Source organism: Heteronotia binoei, chromosome 12 (assembly GCF_032191835.1).
Source record: "Heteronotia binoei isolate CCM8104 ecotype False Entrance Well chromosome 12, APGP_CSIRO_Hbin_v1, whole genome shotgun sequence".
NCBI classification, from domain to species: Eukaryota; Metazoa; Chordata; class Lepidosauria; order Squamata; family Gekkonidae; genus Heteronotia; species Heteronotia binoei.
The window spans coordinates 56,907,158-56,935,100 of record NC_083234.1 but is presented as its reverse complement, the minus strand read 5'-3'; the positions used below and the strand labels follow the sequence as shown (position 1 = coordinate 56,935,100).

The window sequence follows — 27,943 nt, the reverse complement described above, 5'->3', positions numbered from 1 at the left end:
TTTTCCATTGACTACCTTTAGGCATTGAGTGGTGATCCAGGGAAACAGGAGGAAGATGCTGCTCTTCTTCCGTAAAAGGAAACCCAGCGATGAAGCCCGCAAGCGTTTTGAATATCAAATGTACCTGGTAAGTTGCCCTGGGGAGTAGGGTCGTGACAAGGTAGAGCAGTTCCTAGAACCCTGAAGCTAATGAGTCCCACCAAGAAAGGAAGCTGGCCAAAACCTTGGAGAAACAGCACTGTATGGCCTTTGCTGCTCCCTTCTCTTTGGCTGATTTTCCAAATGGCCTACATTAAAAGAAATTAGTGTTGGGGGATGCTATCAAATATCACAGCCCCACTGATCTCACTCAGAAATCTTAATTTCATTTTCACCTCTCACCCCAAAACCTCCAGATCAATTCCCCATTATACCCTATGAGAATCAATCTCCACATAGGGAATAATGAAGTGCTCAGCAGATGTTTCCCTCCCCCCCACCGTTTCTGGCGACTCTGAAGCGAGGGATTGGCTTCTCTACTCACGAGTTGCTGCCAACTTCTTCAAAGTAACACAGACACACCATCCCAAGAGGGAGCCTTTCAATCGGAGACTGAAGCTTCCGGAGGTGGAAGGGCACATGGTCCTTTGGGGGCGGGGCTTCCCCCCACCGGCCAGCTGACTGGGGGTAGGAAGAAGCCTGGGAAAGCGGAAGAACCCCTGCTGGGACCTGGGGATTGGCAAGCCTAAATGACTACTCTGCTGTCACTCAATTTGCTTCATATTCCATGCTGGTTTGATTCACACAAGTGAGAGGTGAAAATGAAATTAAGATTTCTGAGTGAGATCAGTGGGGCTGTGAAATTTGATAGCATCCCCAAACACTAATTTCTTTTAATGTAGGCCATTTGGAAAATCAACCAAAGAGAAGGGAGCAGCAAGGAACCAGAGCCAGATCTTGCATTGTGATGCAGTTGTTTGCTAAAGGCTGCACCCATGCATAGGTGGAGTTTGAAGCATATCATTACAATTGGAAAATTGAATGGAGGACATGTGGTAGTGTTGACTTACACTGAATTCTTTTTTTAAAAACTCTGAATTCTTGTTTTAAAAACAAGGGAACCCCAAGGTACCTAGTGCCAACTTTCCTGGCACCCACCAAAGGTTTTTTTTTATAAAGTAGATGGAGACTGGTGAGGCTTTTGCACAGCAGGGCCTTCTGATTGGCCACTGGAGATATGATTGGCTGTGCAGATTTTTAAAAAGGTGCTTTTGGCAACAGCTTTCGCTGCAGCCAGGGCTTTTTATGAGCAGGAACGCGTGGCATCAGGGGGTGTGGCCTAATATGCAAATGAGTTCCTGCCGGGCTTTTTCTACAGACAACCCCTGTGTGAAACAATGGTGACCAGGGTGTGGCCTAATATGCAAATGAATTCCTGCTGGGCTTTTTCTACAAAGAAAGCCCTTGCTGCAGCACACAGATCTTCACTGAGTGACTGAAAGTGAGCTATTTGTATGCAAGGAAAGAGTTTTAAACAATATGTTCATTTAAAAAGTCATCCTGTTAAAAAGAGCTGCTTCTTGAAATTTTGAAAACTTACTGTTAACGTGGCTTCAATCCCTGACATATTGTGGTTCATTCTGCCTCCTGTGATAGCAATTTTTGTGACTGTCTTTACTTCCTTTACTACATTTATAGTTGCACCCCCCACTACCACCTCTTATTCAGGAATCCAGAGGTGTTTGCAGGCTCAAAAACTATGCTCTGAAATACACTATACTCTGGGCAGACTATGCTCTGAAGGAAAATTGCCCATGATCTTATAGTAAAATGATCTTTGGATTCGGCAACTGTTCACCCCTCACTCTCTTCCTCTCTCTCTCTCTCTTCAGGCAAAGGAAGCCGGAGCTGATGATATCCTTGATATATCCAAATGTGAACTTTCAGAGGTATGGTGCTGATTCCCTCATAGTGGGTTAATGGGTTTTTTTTCTTCCAAAAAAATAAAACTTTATTGAGTTTATCAACTTCATACAAAACATTCTAAGTATCAGGCATTGCACAATGCAAATGCATTACAATCATTCAAAATATGACATTTTGGGTACTGAACATAAAGTCATAAGTTGATAATTGCTATCTCTTTGATTTAATATAAAGTTATCCAAGAAAAAAAGTAAGCAGAATGGCACAAGATAAATAAAAAGGAGAAACAGATGAAGAATAATAAAGTGACTTAACCCTCCTATAGGGGATGCTCTATTAAGACATTAATAAAGACAAGCAGCCTTGCACTGAAAGAGAGGGAGGATTGGCTGCAAATTTAAATTTCCAACTTAAATATGGTGTCCATATAAGAGAGAATGAGGATGTACCATCTGGATTTTCATATTGTTTTTTTGGATTCAGTAATTTTTTCTAAAATAAAATACTCCCACTTTTTTGCCATGTATTTAGAGAAAGTGGATCAGAAGATTTCCACTTAATGGCAAAGTGGGTTAATGGTTTGAGGGAAGACTGGAGTTGGGACGCCAGGCTATTAGGGTTGTCAACCTCCAAGTGGGGGCCTGGAGTTCACCTGAAGTTATAACTGATTTTCTAACTACAGAGATCAGTTTCCCTGAAGGAAATGGTAGTTTCGGAGGACAGATTCTGACATCACACCCTCACTCAGCTCCCTCTGCTCTCTAACTTCTGCCTCCCTCAGGCATCTCCCCCAAATCTCCAGGAATTGTCTAAGCTAGAGTTGGCAGGTAGCTGTTGAGGACTAAAGGTTCAGCTGGTTTTGCTTCCAGAATTGGGATTAGAAATCTTCTTTGGAGGAAACATCCAGTACATTGAAAATTATGTTAAGGTTTCCAGACTGCAGAATGAAGATTTCTATTAGTCACCAATAAAGCAGGTAACAAGACATCAGGAGACAGGGTGGGAGGGATTATAGCTCAGTGGCAAGAGGAATTCCCTTGAATGTAGAAGATCTCTGGTTCAGCCCACAGCATCTTCAGTGAAAGGATATCCAGTAGCAGCTGCTGGGAAAGACATTTCACTTCCTGAGGCCCTGGAGAACTGCTACAGACAGAGCAGAAAATACTAGGCTTAATGGACCAGCAGTCTGACTCTGCATAAAGTTGCTTCATGTGTTCAGCTGCTGTTATTCCCATCTCATACCTGCTCCCTCCCCCCACCGCCATGCACACATACTGCTTTGCTGTATCCCTTCTCAATATGGAATACAGGGCATTCAAGTTTGTATGCCTCTTAAACCATGGAAGTGACTTTCTTTATGATTATTTTCATGATATTTTATCTAACCAAGACTTGGTTTCTTTTTGTGTTACTGTGTTAGCTTCCATATGGAGCCTTTTCAACCTGTAAAGTCCTGCAGAAAAAGGTAAGGAATACATAGGTGGCCTCCATGTGGACATGGGAATTTTTTGGGTTCTCTGCTTACACACACACCCTTCAAAGTGAGTCTGAGAACCCTACAGTGCAGTATCTGACATGAGATTGGCCAAAGTCATTTGAAAGTGTAATGGTTTTACTTTGTTTTCTTTACTCCTTTTAAACTCCTTGGTGCTACCATCAGCCTGTTTTTAATTTTCTTGGGGAAATGAGGAATCCTGCATGCATAGTCTTAAAAACAAGCCACTCTGAAAACTTTCAGAGCTCAGAGTGCTTCATGGCAATCCTGTGAGATGGGCCATATTGGAAATGGGGGAGTGGGGGTGCTGAGGCTGAGGCTGAGAAAGAGTGACTTGCCTATAGTCACCCAGTGGCTTTGTGACAGTGGCTCAACTTGAACTGGGGCCCTGCAGGATCACAGCTTGTTCTCTAAGCCACTTTGCCACACCATCTTCCAGGTCTTACATTGGAAGGTAATCTAATGCACTTAAGGGCCACTCTTGATACTGTTTCCACTGGGGATAAATCGGTGCCCCGGTTCTTCCTTTCTCTTCTCAACCCTGTTGTTGTCTGTTCCTCTCCTTTCTTTTCTCTCAGTAAGAACACAAGAAGAGCCTTGCTGAATCAAGCCAGTGGTCCATACATTCCAGCATCTTTTTCTTCTCTCCAATTTTAAATTTGATGAGGAGGGGGAAAAGATGCCCCATGATGACTCTCAGTGCCACTGTAAAAATGCCGCCTTCACTTCTTTCCTAGGTGCTGATTGCTCATACAAATTGCTTGACATCTCTGGTCCCAAAGTCTTGCAGTCTCCTGTATCTCATAACTGTGAAGGTAACTAATAGTGCCATAGAACATTTTCTTGGGAGTAAGCTCTATTGAGCAAACCTCAGTAGGATTCTGAGTCAACCAGCTTAGAATTGCTCTGCTTGGGGCAGAGGGAATGGGACTCAGCTAAGTGCAGGTTTCATGGACTGGAAATGAAGGGGAAGGCACAGAGCCCCATTGTACGTTCTGGAAGAAAGAGGTGTACAGTCATCTGAGCTCCTTTCTTGCTTCTCACTCTGTACTACAATGCCTACTTTCCCACTGATAAACCACAGAAATGTGTCCCCTTTAGCATTCCCAGCTAAAGCACGAACTCTTCTTTTTCTGTTGCTTTGGGGCCTTGGTGGGTAACCCTCATTTTGTCTGTCTTCTCCTCTTCCAGGTTTTAGATCTCCATGACAACCAGCTGACCTCACTTCCTGCTGATATCGGTCAACTGACATCTCTCCAGGTAAAGAAAGAGCCGTGCCCTAGGGAGGCTTTTCAGAAACGTTTCAGCCAGCCAGCATGATTGCTGTGTGTGGAATGTCTAAGGCTGTTTCTGTCTCATGGGATTTTGTTTACTGCTCAGCCTCATGAAGCTGGACAGCAGTCCGGACTCAGGAGCTTGCATGAGAGCTTCAAGACCTTTGTCAAGGTCGGGGCCCTACTTGACTGAGTTGCTGTGTCTTGCCTGCTCAGGACTCAAGAGTTTTCTTTGGCAGGGATGGCTCGATGTTTGGGGCAGAGAGAAGCCTGGGTGAAATGCCCTTCAGCAGCCCTGACAACTAAATACACTGCTGTCCTCCTATGCATGCTTGTGCCTATTGTCTCCTGTAGAAAGGAGCTGAATGTCGCTTTCTCATGCTTCTTTTATCCCTGTCTGTGCCTTTCTGGTGTAAAGGAATATAAAAGAGTCCCAGTCACCACCTCCTCTCCCAACAGGAAATCTGTAAGAAGAGGCGTGCAGCCCCTTTGTGCTCCCTTAAGCCATATCAGAATCAATGGGGCCAGTCCACAAAAGAACTGTTCTCTCCCCAGCCTCCTGTCCAGAGGAAGTGGGAGCTCTTTCCAAGGACCCTGCAATATCACAGAGCCCCTGCAGGAAAGCCCCATTCTAAGCAAGAGCAAATGAACCGAGCATTCCTCATCAGCTGCAGGTTTTCTGCCATATTTTGGGCCTTGGGAGATGTCCAGTCTTGCTTTTAATTCTGGCCCTGTTTTTCAGACACAAAAGGAAAAGAGTGTCCTACATTAGTGTCCTACTCTGTATTGACCAGGTCTGGTATATATATGAAGAGCCTTGCATAGCCTAGGTAGGATTTGAGTGTGGCCAATCACAGCCCCAGCCTGGACCTTACAGACCATGAGAGATCAACATCCTCCAATCTCATCTCTCTGCTCTTGTAGGTGCTAAATGTTGAACGGAACCTGTTGAAGGCACTTCCACATTCGATAGGGGATCTTGTCCAGCTGCAGACCCTCAATGTGAAAGGTAGGAATGGATTTTCCAGACAACTTATTTTGTACAAGATGCCTACCAAGGTAGAAGCAGTACTTTGCATGAAAGGTCCAGCTCTTCTGGGTGAAGAAGCTGGCCATCCATGACATAGATCATGTTTATGCTATGAGGGTTTTTTTTTCTTCCCAATGCAGGTAATAAGCTGAAGGAGCTGCCTGCTACTCTAAGCAACCTGCGTAGCCTGCGGACCTTAGATATTAGTGAGAACCAGGTGCGAGTGTTGCCCCAGGCTCTAGCTCACATCCGAACTCTAGAGGTATGGCTGGGTAGTCTTATTGTTTGGAGTGGGCTTGTTTTTGTGCTTGCCAGGATGCTGTGAAACCCCCGAGGGAAATTCCAACCATGTTGGAAAAGATTTCCTTTTAAAAAAATTCTCTACTGATTTCTGGCCCTCATAATGTTCATTTGCTCGTAGAGTGTATGGTATTACCAGCAAGGCCTGTTGGGCTGGTCTTCATGGGGTCTGAGGCTCATATGGCATGTACTCCAGAGAGCACTTCAGTCAGGGTCACAAAACCTGCTCTCGATCCCTAGCATCAAAGAGGCCAGGGCCAGGATGACCAGAGCCAGGGCCTTCTCTGTTGAGGCCCCTTGCTGGTGGAAAAAGCTTCTGGAGAAGGTTAGGGCCCTGTGAGAGCTTTCACAGTTCTGCAGGGCCTGCAAAAAAGGTGCGCTTCTGCTAGGCATTTTTTAATTAAAATCCATGACAACAGAAAAAAAATAGATATTAAACCATCTGGCCGCAGAAAAACCAGACATTATTTGGCCCACCTCGAACACTCTACTGTGACCTTTCTCTTAAGAGGACATCCAGCAGTAATAGCTAAATAATAAAACTTAAGATCGACTGAATTGGCAGCTACCCGCCATTACTAATACATCAATATATTCTGCTGTTAGATCAAAACATCACCTGACATTGTTTTATTATATTGTTTTATATGCTTTTATCTGTGATGTACTTTATATTTTTATGTTATGGTTTATTAATAGCTTTTTATGACCTTGAATGTGAGCCGCCCTGAGCCTGCTTCAGCAGGGAGGGTGGGATATAAGTAAAATAAATAAATAAAATATGGGAAGAGGCGATCCTTCAGGTTCATGGAGGGCTTTAAAAGTAAGTTCCAGCACCTGAACTGAGCTTGAAAGAAAAGCAGCAGCCAGCATAGCTGCTGGAAAATCCACTGAATATGCTCAGTAGAAGCAGCCTAGTTTAGCAACAGTGCTGCTGCATTAGGAATCAGCTGAAGCTTCCGATCTGCATCTTTTGAAGCTTGTACTCTGAATGGTGTGCTGCCCTTTCTAGGATCTGGTTTGATCTGCAGGTTGGGCAGAACTTGAAAGTTACAGTTCTGGCTGTGTGTGTCCATGTTCTGCAGATGCTGACTTTGGATGCCTCATTCATGACCTATCCCCCGGACACCATCTGCAGCACTGGCACAGAAGCCATCCAGCAGTTTCTATGTGAAGGTGAGTAAGACTGAGTTTGAATTGGAGCCCAGTATTGAGAAGATATATCATGCTCCTCTGAAAGAGAGGGGAATAGTTCTAGCTCCGTATGGCTGCAATCCTACGCTCAAGTCCTTGGATCTAAATCCCATTAAGCTGGACAATTCCTTAATTAAACAGGTTAAATCCTTGGCAATTCCTGTTAAAGAATCTCTGCCAGAAACCCTGGAGAGCTGTTGCTAGCCAGAGTAGACAGTACTAAGTGAAATGGACTAATACTCTGACTCTGTTTAAGGCAGTTTCATATGTTCAGCTTCAAATCGCTCCCAATAACACATGACAAGTTTCTTGGGGCAAAATAAGGGCATTCAGTTGTGAACGTTAATTTGAGCAGGCAGATTTGTTTATGGATGACATTGGCAAACATGGAATTAGCCCCTTTTCTTTTTACAACTCCGCAAAGTAGCTCAGACTCATAGTCTCCTCAGGCCACCAAGTGGGCTTCATGGCTCTGCAGAGGTTTTAATCTTGATCTCCCTTGTCCACTATGCTGGTTATGAGCTCTGAACCTTACCTGTTCTCACAGAGGTTGTGATATGAGGTTTGTGGTATGATGTGCTGCATTTTTTTGTCCCTCTAGAATCGGGAATTGAATATAACCCTCCATCCCAGTATTTACTCCCGGTGTTAGAAAGCGATGGAGGAGAGACCTTGGTGGATGGGGTCAGCAGGACGGTTTGTAAATATGCGAACAATGAAGCCGAATGGCAGGTGAGCAGGGGGCTGCTCCAGGAATGTGGAACATCTCTCCCAGTAGAAACTTACAAGCTAGTGGTAGCCAGCCTCTGGCATCTCTAGTTAAAGGACCTTCAGTAACAGGTGTTGAAAAAAGCCTTCCTCTTCCTGAGACCGAGAAGAGCTGCTGTCAATCAAAAAAGGCAGTTCTTTACTATAGTGACCAATGGTCTGGGGTAGTATGATGCAGCATCAGTCTTTGGGGGCGGGGTTGGGGGGACAAGTGCTTTAGGTTAAATGCAGTGTACAAACCTTGAAATGGTTCGCCTTTATTTTATTGAAGTGCAGGAGGGCAAGGAGTGGAGACTGGCTCCCAGGCCACAGCCTGGTTTGTGGGCCTGGTAGATAAGGCACCAGAACCCCACTCCTTACACAGCTTCTGACTCCCATCTCACATATGGGTGAAGAGACTAGGGTTGAGCTAGGGAGACCCAGTTTCAGTTCCCCACTCTGCTTACTGGAGCTAGCCACACTCTCAGCCTAATTGACCTCATGGTCTTGGTGAAGATAAAGTGGAGAAGGAAGAATGCAGCACATCACCCGAATCTCCTTGAGGGAAAGGCAGAATGAAAATGTATTGGTTAAATCGCTCTTGTTCTGGTTTTACTGTTTTATATCTGTGTTAAATATCCTGGTATTCAGACAACCAAGGCTCCCAAAGTGGCTGAGAGCAACTGAAATCCAATCCATGGCAAAGCCTGTTAGGGGATGAGTATGGCAGTATTTTTGAGCTGCTTGTTCTAGGCTCTTCCTTCCAGAAGAGGAGGACAGAAGGGGCTGCAGAGGGACCCTTGGGCTCACTAGGAGCAAGAACAGCCATCTCCCAAAGCAGCCCATCCTTTCTGGGCTCTGTCTTGGCTTCCCGTGATAACCACCCAAGGAAGTGACAGTTGCTGCTGTTGCACACACCATCAGTGCCAAGGGTTGAGTCCCCAGCCCAGTTTAAGAGACTCAACAGCCAGAGGTCTAAGTGAGTTGGTCCAGAGATTCTTTTATTGCCATCGACAGCAGGAGGAAAAACAACTCTCTCTATACCAACATCCTGCCCGCGTTTTTCCTCAGCTCTCCTTCACAAAACATAACCTATTTATACAATTTTGTTAACAAAGCAGGCCTAGCTGATTGGTTACAAAGTTCTTGCTTCAGACTTTTAGCTCCCCTTATTGGTTCAAAGAAACCCATCTCTATTCTGGGAGATCACTCAGGATGAGGTAATTCCTTTAAAGCTCTTTTGTTCTGTACCTCCAATCCCTGCCTTCCTGGCATCTAGCATCTGGGTGGCACTCTGTGGTTATGGTGGTCATCCGAAAATGTGCAGATAGCCAAGGGGTGTTGTTCAGATTCTTTGTTTAGATTTTTGTCTTGGTTCCAGAGAATATGTCAATAAGCAAAAACACTATTGCTTGGGGTCATTCTGACCTCCAAGCCAGGAGGCTTTTTCCTGGTGGCAGGAAAATTCTTTACTTTTCAGTGAAGGAATACAACCTTCAGTGAGGATGTTTATACTTTTGGGAGGAACAAAGTCTTCTAACCTTCAAGTAACACTGATTCCTAAGTGTTAAGACAGGCTACATAATTACAGTTAGTGCAATATGCTTGACACTCTGTCCAATTTGTTATGCTTTTATTGGGTGCAACATGAGACCAAGAGGGGAAGTGTTTGAGTTTAAAACACAGAAATTTGAAATGCAATAAGACATACTATCCTTACTCCTCAGAGTCAGACATAGACCTGCCTATAGGTCAGCTTCTGTTATGTGGATTGGTACATTCTAGGAGGGGTTTACTAGGGTCCTTGCAGATTTGGTGAGCTTACCACACTAATTATATGTCAATAAGCAAAACCTCTATTGCTTGGGATCGTTCTGACCTCCAAACCAGGAGACTTTTTCACAGTGGTAGGAAAATTGTTCACTTTTCAGTGAAGGAATATGACCTTCAGTGAGGATGTTTATACTTTCGGGAGGAACAAAGTCTTCTAGCCTCTGTCAGTACTGTAAAATGTTTTGCAATATACTTTTGGCCATTCAAGTATTTTTGAGTATTTGGGAATTTGTTAATCCCAAATACTCATCAAGGTCTAGGACCACCAAAAGACCTGCCAGGGACTGTTTTCAGGTGCAGCACTGCTCACTGGACCAAGACCAGAGGGACATGAACTGTTGCCAGGGTGTATATCTTCCTTTCACAGGTCTGCTTCATTCTGTGGGTTGAGCAAGGTGCTTTCAGTGTGCTCTTTCTGGCTCAGAGATGGTCACTTTTGTTCAACAGCATAAGAACAGACTAACAATCAGCCCTTGCTCCCTATTAGTTTACTTAATTTATGCCTTGCCTTTCCCCCCATTGGGGAGCCAGAGTGGTTTACATTGTTCTCCTCACCTCCATTTCACCCTCTCAACAACTCTGAGAGGCAGTTTAGGCTGAGACTGTGTGGCTAACCCAGAGTCACCCAGCAAGCTTCCATGGCATAGTGGGAATTTGAACCTGAACACTACACTGCATTGGCTTTCAGAATGCCCATAAAAGGTCACTTTTCCATTCTGTTTGTGCTTCCTTTTCAGAACAAATTTCTGGAGTATGAGAAGCGGAAGGTAAGAAGTCTTCCTTTGACTGGTCCTTCTTTTTGGCAAGCCAGCTCTTGCCATCCCCTGCAAATAAAGTCTCCTGGAGCTCTTGAGGAGAGCAGAGGAGAGGTTGTTCTGGTGCAGAAACCACAGAGCCAGGGTTGGAGGAGAGGTGGGAGCTCTTGAAGAGAAGAGAGGAGTGGTTGTTCTAGCGCAAAAACCACAGAGCTAGGGTTAGAGGGAAGGGTAACTTTTGTCAAGCCCTCAGCAAGGTGGTCATCTGAGACAAGTGCTTGACCTGGAAAATGGAAGCAATAAATAAAACTAAAGCCTTTTGCACATCAGCAAGTGCTGTCTAGATCTCTTGGGGAGATGCACCATGTCTCCACTTGTCTGCCTATCTGCTTGCTTTCTGCTCTTGAACTACTTTGCTGGCACAAGTGTGAGAAGAACTGCCCAAAATTTGAGAGGGTGGGGCAAGCGAGTAAGCATGAGGGAGTGACTAGAGTCGGATTGGGACTGAGAACAGCTGGGTTCAAATCCCCAGTTACTGGGTGGGCCAGTCACTCATCCTAACTGACATGACAAATTTGTTTTGTAAATAAAATCTAGGAGGGAATAACTGCATACACCACCTTGAGCTCTTTGGTGGAAAAACCATGGTTTTCCATAGCAGATTTTCTGGGTTTCACCATCTACTGAAATTGACTTTGCCTTAGTCCTCACAAGCCACAAATGGGGAAGGAAACTTATTTTTGGTGGGCCTTGTATGATATACTACTTCTCAATACAAAAATATTTTTTAAATCCCACATTTCAAAAAATCCCACTATGCAAGGGGTGAAGTTCTTACCTGACTTCCTCCCTGATGTGCTAGGGTTTTCTTTTTTTTAATTTATGAGGATTTTTAAAGAAAAAATACCTTCCTGCCAGCCCTTACCTGCATTGCAGTCTGAAGTGGTACAATCCCAGTGCAAGTTTATTGTCTCATTTGCTTCTTTTGAGAACTTGATCCACACCTTAAATAGTGACCAGCATGGTTTGGATATATTGACAAGGCTCTTTGTTCTTTCAGGAGCAGAAAATGCAGGAGAAATTGGAGTTTGAACGCTGGTTAGACCTGGAGCAAAGGGAGCAGGCGCAGTTGATGCAGCAGAACCAAAGTCAAAAGGGGGAAATCCTCCAGAGTATGAAGGCGGTAATGATGTTTATGTTCATTCTCTTTTCCCTTGATTCTTCCATTCTTCCCTCTCTATTCTTTTTTCTCTGCTTTCTGTAATAGAGATAACACAGATAAACTGACCAGTAGGAAATTCAGATGGACCAAACGAAATACTTCTTCACACAATACAGAATAAACTTATGGAACTTAGTGCCACAGAATGTTGTATTGTATGACTGGACACATTCATGGAGGATAGGTCTATCAGCTTCAGCCATGGCCAGTGGCTGTGTTCCTCTGAATACCAGTTGCTGAGGGGCAATAACAAAAGAAGACCTTGGCCTCGGTATCTCTGCCTGTGGATCTTCCAAGCTATCTACTTGGCTGCTGTTGGATGCTGGCTTAGATGGACTATTGATCCAATCTAACAAAGTTCTTTTTATGTTCTGCTTCCTTCTCCCTTCCCCTTTGCCTGTTATCCCTCCCTGCCCCACTATCCACATTTAGATTGCAATCTCCTACAATCAGAGGTGGTCAATGATACTCTGAAAAGCATCATGTACTCACATATATACATAAGTAGATATCCTCAACATCTCCAGTTCAAAGAATAACTAATAGTAAGGCTAGGAAAGACATTTTATGATATCTTGGACAGTCAGTGACAGGCAGCAAGATAGTTCTAGGCTAAAGGGACCAATAAATCTAATGTGCATTAAGGCAACTTCATTTTTTTGTTTAAACTTTAGAAGTTCACCGTTCTCTAGTAACAGAAGGAATCCAAAGCCAGGCTTCTCCTGCAGAGCTTAAAATTCTGAAAGTTTGCATGGGAGAGATGGTGCTTCCATAGACTTAATTAAGTACAGTGGGTTTCCTCTCATGGGCAGTTTCTGTCAGAGCTCTCTCAGCTCCACCTACCTCACAGGCAGTGTTCCCTCTAAGCTGATTTAGTGTGAGCTATCTCACAGTTTTTTAGCCTCCGGTTCACACATTTTTGTTTTAGCTCAGGAAGGATAGCCCCAGAGCAAACTATTGTGTGCAGTAATCAAATCACTCACAAATTTGATGCTAGCAGCTCACAAAGTAGAATTGTCGCTCACAAGACTCCACAGCTTAGAGGGAGCATTGCTCACAGGGTGTCGGTTGTGAGGAGCGGAAGGGAAAGGAGATTGTAAACCACTCTGAGACTCCTTTGGGGTGTGAAGGGTGGGGTATAAATGCAATCGTCTCTTCTTCTCTTGGCTGCAGGAGCAGATGAAGCTGGAGCAGGGCCTGTCACGACACCAGCAGCGCCTGGAGGCAGAGCGCATGAAGCTGCTAGAGCAATTGAAAGAGATGGAGCTGGGGGTCACCGGCCGAATCCAGAAGCTGCTGGAGGAGAACCAGAGGTCAGAGGCGTTGATGGGTGAGAGTGGGTGCAGCAGTCCCAGAAATTATGCTCTTAGCAGTCCAAGCTGGATTTCTTGAGCCAAGACTCAAAACATCTTGGTGAGAGTCTGATTTGTTGGCATGGTCCCAGACAAGTACCTGTTGGTCAGATGGAGTGTAATTCTTGGAACATTTGGCAGTAGGAGTCAGAAGCCAGGAGCTGTCCCCTGGTGAAACCAATCTGTGATTATTTTGAATGGAAAAGAAAAGATTGGCTGGCAGGGAATTCCTGATTCTCAAACCAGAACAAATTAAACATACCAGAGACTAATATTAATAATCAAAATGTCATTAATTGTTCAGCAATGTGTATCTGTTTATTATTTATTTAATTTACATTCCACTTTTCTCCCCCCGTGGGGACCCAAAGTGGCTTACAAGATTCATCCCCCTTCCATTTTATCCTCAAAATGGCCCCTGTGAGGTAAGTTAGGCTGAGTGTGTGTGATTTACCCAAGGTAACCTGGCAAGCTTCCATGGCAGAGTAAGGGTTTGAGCCTGTGTCTCCCAGATGCTGGCTCGTCTGACACTTGAACTACTACATCATGCTGGCCCTAGTAACATGTGCTTGTAAAGTGCCATCAAGTCACAGCCCCGTAAGCTTTTCAAGGCAAGAGACTTACAGGGGTGGTTTGCTGTTGCCTGCCTCTGCAAAGTGACCCTGGAATTCCTTGGTGGCCTCCCATCCAAATACTAACCAGGGACCACCCTGCTTAGCTTCCAAGATCTGATGCAATTGGGTTATCCTGGATCATCAAGGTGGCTCCAATAATGCAGTAGTTAAATTAATGAGCCAACATTGATTTACAATATATACTTCTGCCTTTTATCTCAAGAGTTGGCTCTTGAGGCAGTTCATAGAGAGAAAGCATCCATTCAAATATAATTAGCAGCAGAACACTGCTTCCTTCAGCAGCCTCAGTCACACATAATAGCAGAGAACACGAACCCTAACAGCTCTTTCTCTTTTCCCTGCCCATCCTCTAGCCCCCTCCTTCTTCTCACTTGCTCACTCACTCCTATTCTGGTTATTAAAAATGTAATGATAGTTAATCTGACAAGTACTCAGGTCGATGTAGCCAGTTTTCCCCAACAACCAAGGGGGAGCCTGCCTTGGCAGTTACACAGCTGCACAGGCAGTTACTTTATGGTATCAGAATTCTTGAGGAAAAACCTCAGGCGAGATTACCCAATTGCCCACACTCATACTCACCCCCAAATACTGGAGAAAACAGGATGAAGCAGGTGTGTCCAAACTGCAAGCCTTCCCCTTCCATATATTCCCACAGGAGAAAAGGGTCACAGGCAGGAAGATCCTTAGGTAGGGAACACTCACAACATGTGAATGTTTACTCTAGTAGGAATTCAGAGTGAGTTGTCCCTAATAACAAGACACTTGAACTTGTGTATTCAGAGCTTTTTTTGTAGCAGGAACTCCTTTGCATATTAGGCCACACACCCCTGTTGCAGCCAATCCTCCTGGAGTTTACAGTACGCCTTGTAAGAAGAGCCCTCTAAACTCTTGGAGGATCGGCTACATCAGAGGTGTGTGGCCTAATATGCAAAGGAGTTCCTGTTACAAAAAAAGCCCTGTGTGTATTAAAACAGTACAATAAAGTATTAAAAAGCAAGGACACAAAACATGTTTATTAAAAGTTAAGACATTTTTAAGAGCCTGTTTACTTTTTAAAAAAGTTTTTAAGCCTTAACTGCAACTGAGCAATGGGAAAGGCAAAAGGAAGCTCCTTGAATGTATTTATCTGTTGTTTATTTTTAGAATCAGAATTTCATATTTTATTTCATTCTGTTTTGCTTTTGAGAAGGGCAGAACTCTTTCATAGCTTGGAGATGGGGGGACTGAAAGAGATGTACGAGGGGACAAGTGAGAACAGTCTAGGAGGAGGATGCTCTTCTTGGTCTAACAAATCCTGTTTCTGTCTTTCTAGGCAAAAACAGAACTCTGAGATTCTGAAATCTCTAGAGAATGATCGGTGAGTTCTTATTTGTTCTTGGGATGGCTTTGGAAAGCACAGCAGCTGGGTCAGTACACCAAAAGACATTTGGCCATTCCTCATTGCTTTAATCTCCAGCATCTGGCCATCAGCTTGTGAACTGCAGAGGGCATCTGATTGTCCAGTGCTGAAAGCAGGATGCTGGACTTAATGGGGCCTTGAGTCAGATCCAGCAATATGGTGACCTGCTAGGATTGTCAATCCCCAGGTGAGGGCAGGGGATCCCCCAGTTTTGAGGCCCTTCCCCCACTTCAGGGTCATCAGAAAGCAGGAGGAGGGGAGGGAAATGTGTGCTGGGAACTCTATTATTCCCTATGGAGATTTATTCCCATAGAAAATAGTGGAGAATTGATCCGTGGGTATCTGGGGCTCTGGGGGAGTTGTTTTTTGGGATAGAGGCACCAAATTTTCAGTATAGCATATAGTGCCCCTCCCCAAAATACCCCAAAGTTTCAAAAAGATTGGACCAGGGGGTCCAATTCTATGAGCCTCAAAAGAAGGTGCCCCTATCCTTCATTATTTCCTATGGAAGGAAGGAATTGAAAAGGTGTGCCGTCCCTTTAAATGTGAGGGCCAGAACTCCCTTTGGAGTTCAATTATGCTTGTCACAGCCTTGATCTTGGCTCCACCCCTAATGTCTCCTGGCTCCACCCCCAAAGTCCCCAGATATTTCTTGACTTGGACTTGGCAACCCTATGACCTGCAGATGGCAGTCTGTGAAATAAACAGGGAAGCTCTTGCCTTGATCTTGCAGTAGCTGACTTTCTCTCATTGCTTTCTAGGATCAGGATGGAGCAGCTGATGGCCATTACTCAGGAGGAGGCGGAGCAGCTGCGCAGGAGGGAAGTGGCCTGTGAGTTTGTTGATGGGCAAGTTTAGCAAGGCTCAGTGCCGCCATCAACTCCCTGAAGTCCCAGCTTGCACTGAGTCACCCATCTACTAGCTCAGCAGAGGAGGTCTCATAGTAGGAAGCACATCCACTCCCTGGGCTCCTAGCAGGAAGGATGGGGTGCATTTGCAGTTGGGTGTTTAGGGCTGACTTCTGAGATCACATGGTGTGAAGGTTTGATTCCAGCTGTGCCCTGCCCTCCCTTCTATAAAGTTACCTACATTTTTACAGTTGGAATATGCACATATCAGTGTTTCTCCTCCAGCAAGAAATGCCCTGCTGATCTGGTTCCTGTTGTCCAAGAGGCAGGCCTAACTTTCCTCTGCTGTGCCCCTCAAAGGAATATCTTAGCCCTCCTTTCACCTTCTCTGCTAGTACTTGGAACAATGAGAAGCAGATTTGGAAGCTGCTTAGACGGGTTCCTGGTTTGCTTCTGTGGAAACACTGCTACCATCATGAAGTGTAAAAGAGAGCAGTTCTCCAGAAGCCGGTCCTTGCAAGTGCATGAAGAGGGGCCCGGGTGGGCTATTGACTCCCAGTATTTTCTGCCCTTGCAGCGGCCATGCAACAGATGTTGGCAGAAACGTACAAGACCAAGCTTGTCCAGATGGCCTTTGAATCACGCCGTCAAGACCTTGTCAACCAGACTTGTACCAGGTACTTACAGTTAGTAGTAGTAATAAAATTTATTGCATAACCATAGGCCATTACAAGTTAAAACAGCTTACAGGTACTCATAGACAGGAAGTGGACTTTGAGATATTATTTCTTTCCCTTATCCCTCTTCCAGGGAGCTCTGGGCAGAGACTTTTATTTGTGACAGTTCACCACCTTGGAAAACCCCTTCTAGTGTTTCCAGCCAGAAAAATACCAGCCTCTGGTTTGGGGTATTGTTTGTTTTTCTGACGTCTGGACTCTGTGCCAGAAATTTTGATTGGTTGCCTGGATCTTTTAACAATAAAAAACAGCAATGGCATTTTCACTTAACGCTCATGTTTGAACTGGGCACCTGAAAATAAGGCACCCAATTATTTATTGAAACGTTTCTTGTGATTTCACCAAACCAGTCAATTCCAGGTCTTGATTAAACAGCCCATACTTGGCATGTTGTTTTCACTTGCTGCTGTGCAAGATCTATGCTTGAGAATCAAGACAAATTATACCCATTGCCTGCTGTGTCGTCAGCTAGGAGACCACAGAAGAAACATTTGGCATTGGTCATGGCCTCAGATCTACTGCAATTCACCAGGCTCCTTTTTCAGCCCTTCCTTAAACTTCCCCCAAACTGACTTCACTTCCAGGGCCTCAAGCTTTGCTTCAGTGCCCAGCTCCCCACCCAATTTGCATTTAGCACCCACAAACCAACAGAGATATTTCTGGGATTATTTCTCTTGCAGCATAGTGAAGATGGATGAGCAACTGCAACAAATCCTGGCTTGGCAACAGCTGGACCAGAACAAAGCCATCGGCCAGATTCTGCAGGAGGTAGTGCTGCGTATGAGAGCATGGGCTGGGGGAGGGGGGCAAAGGATGTGGAATGCACAAGATCAGGGGTGGGGATGTGCCAAAGCACAGCTTCAAAGAGCTGCATCCTATGAACCTTATCTTCTAATTTCAGAGCCTCTCTATGGTACAAGGAACATTTCTCTGGCAGAAATACCTCTTCCATTAGAGGAGGGCTGTACCATGAGCAGAACAGGTTCAGAGGCAGCCATACCTATGCTTCAGTTTATAGCTTTTAGTTATAACTTCCTATTCAAAGGCAGTCTTTGTGCAAGCCATTGAGCAGCAAAATACCAGGAATAGCAATTTGTTTTCCTATTTTTGGACTTTCTGGAAGGATCTGTCAGGCTGGTCTAAACTACTGAATGTTGAACAAGCTGTACCTTGTACCGTGGGTGTAGCCCAGCTTAGCAATTCTAGTACACTAGGGGGAAAAACACCCAACCAGCCTTTGCAAGAACTTCATAACTTGAATAACCTTTCTGGGTGATTGGGTAGACTTCAGTGTTAATTTTGCATTTGTCAGGACGGGCTTAGAATATTGTAATAGTTTTGGTTCTCTTCTTAAGAGGTCTTCTTAAAGCCATACATATCTAAGTGGATCTTCCCACACACTCTCACTTTAGACTTTCTGTGGAATGTTAGAAGAGACACCAACCAATTCCTTAGTTGTAGAAAAATAGCAGTTCAGGGAGGAGGAGTCTAGCATCATACCAAGATTATGCTGAGCATGCAATCTCCTTGCCTGTGTTTTGAATCAGTACTGTCCAAGGGTAGCTATGCCATGTAATTTTCCTACGTAGCTGTTAGGGTCTTGCTACTTATTTTCTGCTGTTTTAAAACACACATTGTATGTATGAGATATTCTGTTTATTTTTGTATTTTGTTTTGTTATTTACTTCATTCAAATCCTACATTTTTCTTCAGTGGGGAGACCTGAAGTAACTTACATTGTTTTCCCCTCCACCATTTTACCCTTACAACAGCAAGCCTGTAAGGTGGGTTAGGCTGAGACTGTTTGACTGGCCCAAAGTCACCCAGCAAGTTTCCATGGTGGGGGAGGGGCAGGATGTGTGTTGAGCCTGAGTTAACTAAGAGCCTAGTCCAACACTCTAAGCACTGTGGCAGAATTTTAGTGAGAAGACCTGAAGATTCATGTATACATCCATTTTGTTTACATTTGTTCACTGTTCAAAACTTTGGTTCTCTCCCATGACCCTCTGCAGCACAGATGTGGTGCATTATTTCTAAGCAAGTGACCTTTGTCCTAGAAAATACTATATATTTTCTGTTTCAATGGTACTAGTTCCAAAGCCTAAACATTAAATTGCCAGGCTTTGCAGGAACTTGTGAAGTAGTATTTGTCTAAGAGCTTCCTGACCCACCGATACATTGAAGATACACTTGAAGAAAAATCAGAATAGTCTGTCCCTCATAGTATTGTTTTAATTAAGTTTATGCCTTACTGTATAATAGGGGTTGGGTTTTATCAGATATGTCAGATGCTCGTCACAGACCTGACTGGCAGTTACATTAGCTCCTGTGGATGGAAAAAGGTACTTAACGTGGTTTTGTTCTTGTTCCCTGTCATTCTGAACCAACTCCCTTGCTATGGATGTTGAGGGGGGGATTTGAACCTAGGATTGCCAAGTCCAATTCAATAAATATCTGGGGACTTTGGGGTGGAGCCAGGAGCAAGGGTGTGACAAACATAATTGAACTCCAAAGGGAGTTCTGGCCATCACATTTAAAGGGACTGCACACCTTTTAAATGCTTTTAAATAATGAAGGATAGGGGCACCTTCCTTTGGGGCTAACAGAAGTGGACCCCCCGGCCCAACTTTTTGAAACTTGGAGGGTTTTTTGAGGAGAGGCATCAGATGCTATACTGCTAATTTGATGCCTCTTCCTCAAAAAACAGCCCCCTCAGGGTCTCAGATACACACAGTTCAATTCTCCATGATACCCTATGAGAAATGGTCTCCATACGGAATAACGGAGTGCCCAGCAGACATTTCCTTCCCTCCCCCCCTGCTTTCTGATGACCCTGAAGTGGGGGGAGGGCCTGCAAACCAGGGGATCCCATGCCCCCATCTGGGAATTTGCAACCCTATTTGAACCTGAATTAACCCAGATCTAATACTCTATCCACTACACCACACTGACTTTCAGTTTAGAAGGCATTTTCTGCCTCCAGAGTGCTCACTGAAAGTGACTGAGTGACACAGCATTTGCATGATGTTGCTTGGAGAAGGTTTCTGAATTATAGATCCTGCTGGACTAAAGAATTTGTATTTGGAATCTTTGTGATATTTTGATAGAGTGGAGTTGTACTAATAACACAGTGGTGAAATATTATTTTTGCACTAAATAATTTTTGCAGTCTTAATTCTATGTAGGCATGTTTAGCATCCTATTATTATTATTTGTTTATTTATATTCTGCCCATTCCCCCATAGGGGCTTAGGGTGGAGCACAATATAAATAATAAAATCACAATAAAATTACAGCAGCATAATAATACAAAAGCCAATTACAATATTCACTACAACAGAATAGTCCGGCAGAACAATATGATAAGATGGTGTAGCAGGACAGTGCAGCAAATCAGCACAGTAGGATAGTACAGATGGGGAGGCCAACCGATCTAATGGATAGATGCCCAACTATTACAACTAGCTTGCTTTCTGTACTCGTTTCCTAAGTGCTGTAATCCCACCTACTGTACCAAAAGTGCTCACAGCAACTCACAAAACTTATTAAACGTGTGAACACAAACTCACATTACAACAGAAGAGAAAAAAGGAGATTAAAAAACCATAGACCAAAGATGTCAAACAGACTTAAGCAAAATAAAAAATAATAAAAATTGCAAGTTTTAGTTAAAAGAAGTAGGGATGGGTTGGATCCACATTATTCTTGAACCACAGAAAGACTGGCAGAAGAAATAAGAGGTCCACTGGTGCAAGGGCAAGGTGGTAATGATTTTGCCCAGTTCCCACCCCCCTCCTTGTAGCTGTCACCGGTGACTTTTGCTCCATGCCACACAGAGACTGTGGTCTCTGGCAATGCCTTTTGGGGAGTCACAGTGGGCTGCTGTAAGGTGAAAAGCAGGGAAAGATCCATGATTGCCTTCTGCTCACTCAGCATCTGTAATTAAAAGCATGGACGATGGGAGCTTGTCTGATGCCTGAAAGGTGTTAACATAGGCAGCAGGTAAACCTGGCTGGTGAATGCATTCTCCATCCAAGGAATGCCTCCCCCCCACCAATTCCTATTTCTGACAATCACCCACTTAAATTCTGAAGACAGTGGAATGCTGAAAAGAGCTTCTGATAAAGTTCTTAATAGATGGGAAAGCTCGTACATGAGCAGGCATGGTCTAGATCAGGGGTGTCAAACATGCAGTTCGGGGGCCAAATCAGGCCCCTGAGCAACTGGCTGTCATTTGCTTCCTTCTCCCTCTTGCTTCCTTCTGCATAACAGCTTGCTTTGCAAGGCTTGCTCAATTGCACAGGAGCTACAGAGCAATTGAGGCTGAGGCTCCTCCCTTGGGGAGGAAGGGGGGGGAGGAATAGTTTGCTATGTGAGGCTCTCTCAGTTGCACAGCAGAGCAACTGAGCCAAGCCTCTCTTCCTTCTATTGGCCGAGGGCCCCCCCAGTCCCCTGGAGAAGGAAGAAAAGAGCCAGGGCTTCCTTTACCCAGTTCCCTGGACCCCATGGGAGAAATACAAAGAAAGCATCTTTAAGACCAATGAGTGCTAATGTTTTAACCATGTTTTAAGTTTTTTAAAAAATATATTTGTGTTTGTCTGTGTTGTTTATAAAATTTATATCTCTGCTACCTAATCTTAAATAGGTACACACATGACCTGGCCCAACATGGCCCATCCCAACAAGGTCTCATTTATGTCAGATCTGGCCCTCATAACAAATGAGTTAGCATCCCTGATCTGGATATCCCAACACAGTCTGACAACTGTCTGTCTGAAGGCAGAGCCACTACTCAGTGGTAGAGTACATTAACTGCATCTGCAGTTAAAAATGGTTCTTGATTACTGGGGCTTGAGAAGGCCTCAAAGAGCCAATACCAGATAGAGGAGGTAGTATGGGCTAGATGGTCTGACTCAGTTGAAGGCGGTTTCATTCATGTGTAGCAGGTCATCTTTGGGGAGGGGCCATGGCTGAGTGGCATAGCATGCAAATGGCTCTATTTTTAGCATCTACAGCTAATGCATCTCAAGCCCTTGCTCTGCCTTGAACCTTTAGACCAAACTATTAAGCTACAGGGATGCTTGATGTTAATGAGAGCTTCACATCTATCTCTTGTTGTCCATCTTTTAGAGCAAAATGCAGAAGGCTGCCTTTGAAGCTCTCCAGGTGAAGCGAGATCTTATGCACTGCCAGATCAGAAATCAGGTGAGTGGAAAAAGGGATTCTGCAAGGGTCACCTCAGGTTTCCTCCCTGGACAGTCTGCCTTTGTAAGTCCAGTCCCAGGAACCCATGTTATAAGAGAGTGGAATTATCCTGGCCTGCAAGCCAAGTACTGTGCTTCACTCCTTCAGAACCAGTGAGGTATGCCCCATTACTGGAAACTTCCATTGCATTTCCATCCCACATCAGAGAATGGCCCATAAATGCATGAACTTCATGATTTATGGTTGTGTTTTAATTTCCGTTTCTGTCACCAACCTGCTTGTTCAGATCCATTCTGGCAAAAGTGAAGCGCATCAGTGTAAGAGCATGCGGCTGCAACCCAAATGAGCAGAAGTGGATTGAGTCGTTGTTGCCAGAGGCTTGAGGCAATAGAGTCTGCAAGTTCTTCCACATTGTGTCCTCCCTCCCACACACCCTTCCTTTGGTTAACAGGGTACTTTGGCCTCCAGTCTCGTGAACCTGGGAGAGGACTTTCTAAGAGGTGCTGGGCAAGGGTGTTTATTGACTTTGCTGTTCTGTGGTGGCTTTGCTGTAGCAAGCTCTAGTTTCAGTCAGAACCATATTGCCTCTCTGGGAAACTTACTGCTGCACCCAGTGTCTCTGGGAAGCTTACCAAAAGCATGGGTTATCATCTAACTAGATTCCGTGAGTCCTTCCCCTTTGTCAGATGATACATTGCTGGCCCCCTTCTGCTTCCAAGAGTGAGGCTTTGTCATAGCTCAGCGGAGCAGGACTTTGCTGGAGATCCACCTCCAGACACTAGAGAGACATGCTTCATCTGCCACTACGATTCAGCAGTATATGATGCATGTAGAATGGAAGAGGTTTATCTGAGGCCTATTAGGTTGGCAGAAGGGGTCTGTCCCCTGTTTTGCTAGGAGATCCTGAGCTCTCCTTGGCCATGCTCCTCTTCCCTCCAATTTGTCATTCAGAGCCAATGTCTGCAGCTTTCTTCCTGGCATGTCAGCATGTGGTTTATGCAAAGGAATCAAATGTGAATGTTCAGGATATCTGCTCCCCACTGTCCAGGACTACATGCAACAAGGGAGACAGCTGAGACTAGCAGTGCATGCCATGTCCCCAAAAAAGAAGGCACCTGCCTTTTCAATGCAACAGTACCCAGCTACAAATGCAGACAGTTGCCACGTGGCCACCTTTTCCCCAAGGCAACAAGGGCAAATGTGTGGAGTTGTTTTTTTTTTAAGAATGCAAGGAGAGACCCTGCTCTTCATCAAAGCATGCCTGTTTGCTAAGAAGCAAAGGACGCTTGCTTAGCCCTGCCAGGCCTAGTGAGAGCACAGGAGGGGTACAGTGGCACCCCAGGCAGTTTCATTGGGGCCAGAGCTGAAACCAGTGACAGTTAAGTCCTTTCCTATGCAAGTAAAAACCCGTTTCATCTTCTGCCTAGATTAAGTTAATAGAGAGAGAGTTATTGCAGCTGACACAGCTGGAGGTAAAGAGGCAACAGCTGGACACAGAGGCACTGCAGGTAGGTTGGGCTTCTGGGGCTGCTGACATTGAACTATCTGCTCACTCATGCTCTTCTCACCCCCCCCCCCCCCTTGCTTGGCCAGGAGTTGGGGTGGGGCAAGGGATATCTCAGTCCTGGTTTTCTATGGCTTGGTACTTCCTGCAAACACTGTTGCATTCAAAGATCTGGAATCATTGGAAGGAACTGGCCTCTGTTGGGTTCAACTCCAACTGGCAAAAGGAACCCCCTGCCAAACATTTCACATTTTGCTACATGACTTTTGCTGGGTTTCTTTTGATTTTAAAATATCCACTCAAAAGCAACATTCCAGAGAGCACCTTTCATCCCTCCAGTTGCATCCACTCTGCTTAGTGGGTAGAGCCAGAGCTGTGTGTCTTTCGCTGTTCCTAACAAATAAGATGAACTTGGATGCAGAATCCAGGCCAAGTAAGAATCCCCACTTTCATTTTATGAAAAAGCGAGCTGCTAGTCCCTTGGGTTGCAGAGAAAGATAGAAAGCAAACAGCAGTGGGCTGATGAAATCTCAGAAGACAGACAAGCCCCTAAGCTTATCCAGTGGGCTGGATGTTGGGCAGCCTGTGCAGCTGGTTCCTTGCTCTTCCCCTTGAATAAATTCTGTAAATTTGGTGCATTTGCATAGCATACGCAGATCGCTGGATTCCGTTTTCTCCTGGCACCCAATTTTTAAGTTGAAGGAACACACAGCCCTGGGCCAGAGCTCACCTGGTCACAGTCATAGGCAGTTCAGGCTGGTTCTGTCTCTCTTTGATGCATTTGCAGCGTGAGACTTCCCTTGTGGTGTAGGACCAGCCAATCCTTGCAAAGCCTGTTTTGGTTTACATTTTTTTTACGATAGAATGTCATAAGGGAGTGACATTTCCATGTTACGACACACCCGCACTGCCCAAGCGAAAGCTAATCTTATATGGAAAGCACTGAGAAGTCAGGGTGGGGCACCCCCAGCTCTGTTATAAGGAACCTTTTCCAGATTAAATCTATGCTGTGTTGGAGGATTGCAGGATTAGGCAAAGGGTGGGGGCATATCAAGGGAGGTTTAAAGTCAGGCCTAAATGGCTGTGTTGTGCTGTTTCAGGAGGTGATAGCAGAGCAGCGGCAAGCTTTGACCGACCTGTTGCAGCAGCTGCTGAAAGAGAAGCAGCAGAGGGAAGAGGAGCTTCAGGAGATCCTGGTAAGAATAGCAATGCCAATTCATTTGTGGATTTGGTATGACCTGAAGCAAGAGCAACGCTGAAGCATGACCTCACTCAGGAGTCAAGGATGCTTTGTTCTCTTCTGGTCTGTCTCTTGCTGGAAAGATCCCCCAAACGATTAGTAAATAATTCATTTGGATAGCTGCTTCAGATTCAAATAAATTCACATATATTATAATTCCTGTAAGAGCTTCATAAAGTAGGCTAGTATCACTATCTAAATATTGCAGATAAGCAGGACTGAGAGCAGTTTGCCAAAGCCCCACTGTTGAGTTCATGCCAGAGGCAACACTGAACTGGAGGGCTCCCCAGTTCAGTCTTGTAGCCAGTCTCTCTACCCTTCAGCTATTTTTTGTCTTGTTGGTTGAGACTGGGGTAGCACCCCGGAATGTCAGCAGGTGCTGGAGTGTGGTGGGTGGCTAACCACAGTGGCAGATGTCTCCTTCAGACATCACTGACCAGGCTTAACCTAGTCCCTTGTGTGTGTGCATGACATCTGAATTGTGCCATTATAAGAATAAGGGATGATCTCAGTGGGCATCTTTGGCACCTGGACCAGCCTTTCTGCCCCTTCGCAGGCCTATGTACAGAGACACTTATAAGCTTGTTCATCATCTTTTCTTGAAGTAAGAAAGTGTCTTTCTTCCTTGCAGCGGGAGCTGGAGGCCAAGAGTGAAACCAAGCAGGAGAACTACTGGCTGATCCAGTATCAGCGCCTTCTGAACCAGAAGCCCCTCTCTCTCCGGCTGCAGGTGACTTGCAATCGAGGCACAGCCCAAGCAGAAGCCAAGAGAACACCCAAGAAAGCCCTTGCTTGCTGTTCAGCCAGGGCCCAGGAAGCTGAACCATTGCTCTGCTGGGTTTCCATCCTCTCTCTGGGATCTTTCTTCCCTGTGGCCTGTTCCAAGTTGCCCAAGGCTGGGCATACTGTCAAGAGGCAGCCTGGTGATGGTTTTTTTCCCATCTACTCTTTTTTTTTCACAGGAGGAGGGCTTGGAGAAGCAGCTAGTGAAGCTGCTGACTGACCTGTCAGCCGAACAGTACTTGCCCATCTTCGCTCATCACCGGATATCACTAGGAACTCTCTGCTCCATGGCCCCCAGTGACCTGGCCAAGGTACAAGGTGGACAACAGTGGTTCCTCTCCTGCCTTGGCTTCCTGAGCATAGGTTTTAGCACTAGGCCTGGGCAGTCTCCTTTGTGTGGCTTCACTGGAGAATACAAATGCCTTGTGGCCTGAATAAGCTGCAAGAACTCTCCCCTACCACTATCTCCACTTCAGCTCTAATACAGAGGGATGGTGGGACAGATGAAAGAAATTTCACCCATGCAAACCAGATGCTTTGCTAACCCAGCATAATGTTGCCCTTTGGAGAATAAGCATTGAGCAAGATGGAAATGTTTTTCCTTGGGGAGAGGTTCAGAGAATTCCTGGCACACTATTTCCTGTGGTAGAGCTAACAAAACTCTCTTCCAGATTGGAATAACGGAAACTGGGTTGCAACTTTCCATCATCCGAAGGGCCCAGGAAATACATGCCGTGGCTAAAACCATACCAGGTAATATTAGTTCTTTCCCCGTTAGGAGTCTTTTGTGGATGAAGTTACCTGAATGCTGCTGAAAATCTGTCTCACGTCCTCTAAAGGAGACAGAGGGGACCATATCTCAGTGGATGGCCACATCCCTCAAATCCCAGGACCAGATCCTGGCAATTCCTGCTAAAGGATCTCAGGAGGGCTGAGTATTAGTTTCTTCTTCCTGGAGATCTTGGAAAGCCAGCAGACTGGGCAAATGGCCTGACTCAGTAATACAGAGCCCGATTTGTGATACAGAAAAGGCCTGGTTCAACTCACTCACTAAGTGGACTCAGACAAGCCCTTGAGCCTCAGCCCATTATACTAATCTGAGCCACTCTGTAGGCAACTGTTTGTTAAATCTCTGCAAGGTGACATAAGCACAGTAATTTCGCAGCAAAGTGGGCCAGTCAGCCATATGCTTATGAAAATGGATTGCACAGGACAAAAATATGACAACAAACTTATTTTTCCGCCTTGCAGGGATGAGTGGCAGGCCTAGAGCAGGATTAAATGTGGGATTCAACCCAAACTCCATCCCCCACGCCCTATTTGAGGCTGTTGATCTCCTTCCACTAGCTCTCAGTCATTCTCTCGTTTCCTTGCAGAGCTGTTGAAGTCAGAAGAGGCAATCCCTTCTGCTCCAGGACCCAGTGCAGAGCCTTCTGCCCCTGAAGCCCCTTCTGCCACACCCTTGGAAGAGCGGAACTGTGAGTGTGTGGTCTGTATGGAGCAAGAGGTAAGGCCTCCTGGCTCATGTGGGCACTGGGTGCTAGTTTTTGGGTGCCAGGAAGAAACAGGGTCACTACAGAGCACCTGGTCAAGTTTATATGAGACCTATTGCTTCCCCAGCTCAGAGTCACAGCAAGTCCTTCTAAGCTGCTCTGCCACAAACCAAGAATGAGATATCAGTGCTGAGCTTCTGAGGAATCCCAGTACTGTATTAGATGCCATGCTGAGTTCTACAGTAGCATCGAATATATTTTCTGCTTCCACTTCTGGTTACCCCTGACCTTTAAGTAAAATGTGCATCCTGGTCTCCTTTCTTTGTCCATAATAATACTGTTACTCCAGCTAAGGGGGTGTGTGTGTCAGAGAATGGGACTAGCTCAGATGGTTCAAAAAGTCTTGGTTTAACAGCTGGGTAAGGACTCTTTTTCTCTCTCTCTCTTCTAGGCACAAATGGTTTTCCTGAACTGCGGCCATGTCTGCTGTTGTCAGACCTGCTCCGAGGCCTTACAGATCTGCCCACTTTGCCGCAAGGAGATCACGCAGCGCATACGCCTCTTCCACAGTGGCTAGATGCCAACATAGAGCTCCGGAGAACACAGCAGCCTTTCCCATCACAAATCCCGTACCTTCCTCTACCCTTGCCTGGGTTTGGGGACAAGGGTTGCCACAGGGAAAGCTTGGATTTGCACTACCTCCTTGCACCTCATATGCCTGTATGTCATCATCAGCTTCTCATAAAGCATGGCTGCTGTTCCCCTTCCTGCCATCGCTGCTGTATCACCTCTACAGGGGTCCTGTACAGAGGCCGAGAGGGAGACATTTTGGGCAGAGAGACACTCATATGGCCCAGGCTGGAGAAGAACTTATTTCCCATTCCTCAAAGCCAGCCTCAGATTTTGTGGAGCTAGCAAGATTCTCCTCCCGCCCCTACAAACAAAAACATACAGCCTTGTATAGAGTGAAAATAATATTTAGAATTGCCAGG

General features: G+C 45.3%; 1 protein-coding gene across 2 annotated transcripts; it reads left to right on the top strand.

The window, feature by feature from the left end:
- On the top strand, positions 1-27,719 carry LRSAM1 (leucine rich repeat and sterile alpha motif containing 1). 2 transcript variants are annotated; one of them, XM_060251013.1, is made up of 24 exons: positions 1-127; positions 1,872-1,928; positions 3,326-3,370; positions 4,138-4,215; positions 4,592-4,660; positions 5,599-5,683; positions 5,845-5,966; positions 7,090-7,180; positions 7,800-7,930; positions 10,516-10,545; positions 11,594-11,716; positions 12,929-13,068; positions 15,055-15,099; positions 15,903-15,973; positions 16,567-16,666; positions 17,407-17,494; positions 21,857-21,931; positions 23,359-23,439; positions 24,536-24,631; positions 25,307-25,405; positions 25,638-25,769; positions 26,130-26,211; positions 26,835-26,965; positions 27,403-27,719. In XM_060251013.1, the coding sequence occupies exons 1-24, from the start codon at positions 56-58 to the stop codon at positions 27,526-27,528; spliced, it is 2,169 nt and encodes a 722-aa protein (XP_060106996.1). In that variant the 5' UTR covers positions 1-55; the 3' UTR covers positions 27,529-27,719. The 2 variants fall into 2 exon arrangements, with proteins under 2 accessions (XP_060106996.1, XP_060106995.1); XM_060251012.1 differs by lacking the exons at positions 23,359-23,439; positions 26,835-26,965; positions 27,403-27,719 and having other exon boundaries at positions 26,130-26,288.
- Positions 27,720-27,943: the final 224 nt, after the last annotated feature.

What these genes read in the sequence shown, in the direction of transcription:
- LRSAM1 (XM_060251013.1), top strand. Translation starts at nt 56, where the DNA reads ATGCTGCTCTTCTTCCGTAAAAGGAAACCCAGCGATGAAGCCCGCAAG. An exon ending in TGTATCTCATAACTGTGAAG is followed by an intron (nt 4,216 to 4,591) that starts GTAACTAATAGT and finishes CTCCTCTTCCAG; the next exon opens with GTTTTAGATCTCCATGACAA. An exon ending in GCGCAGGAGGGAAGTGGCCT is followed by an intron (nt 15,974 to 16,566) that starts GTGAGTTTGTTG and finishes CTGCCCTTGCAG; the next exon opens with CGGCCATGCAACAGATGTTG.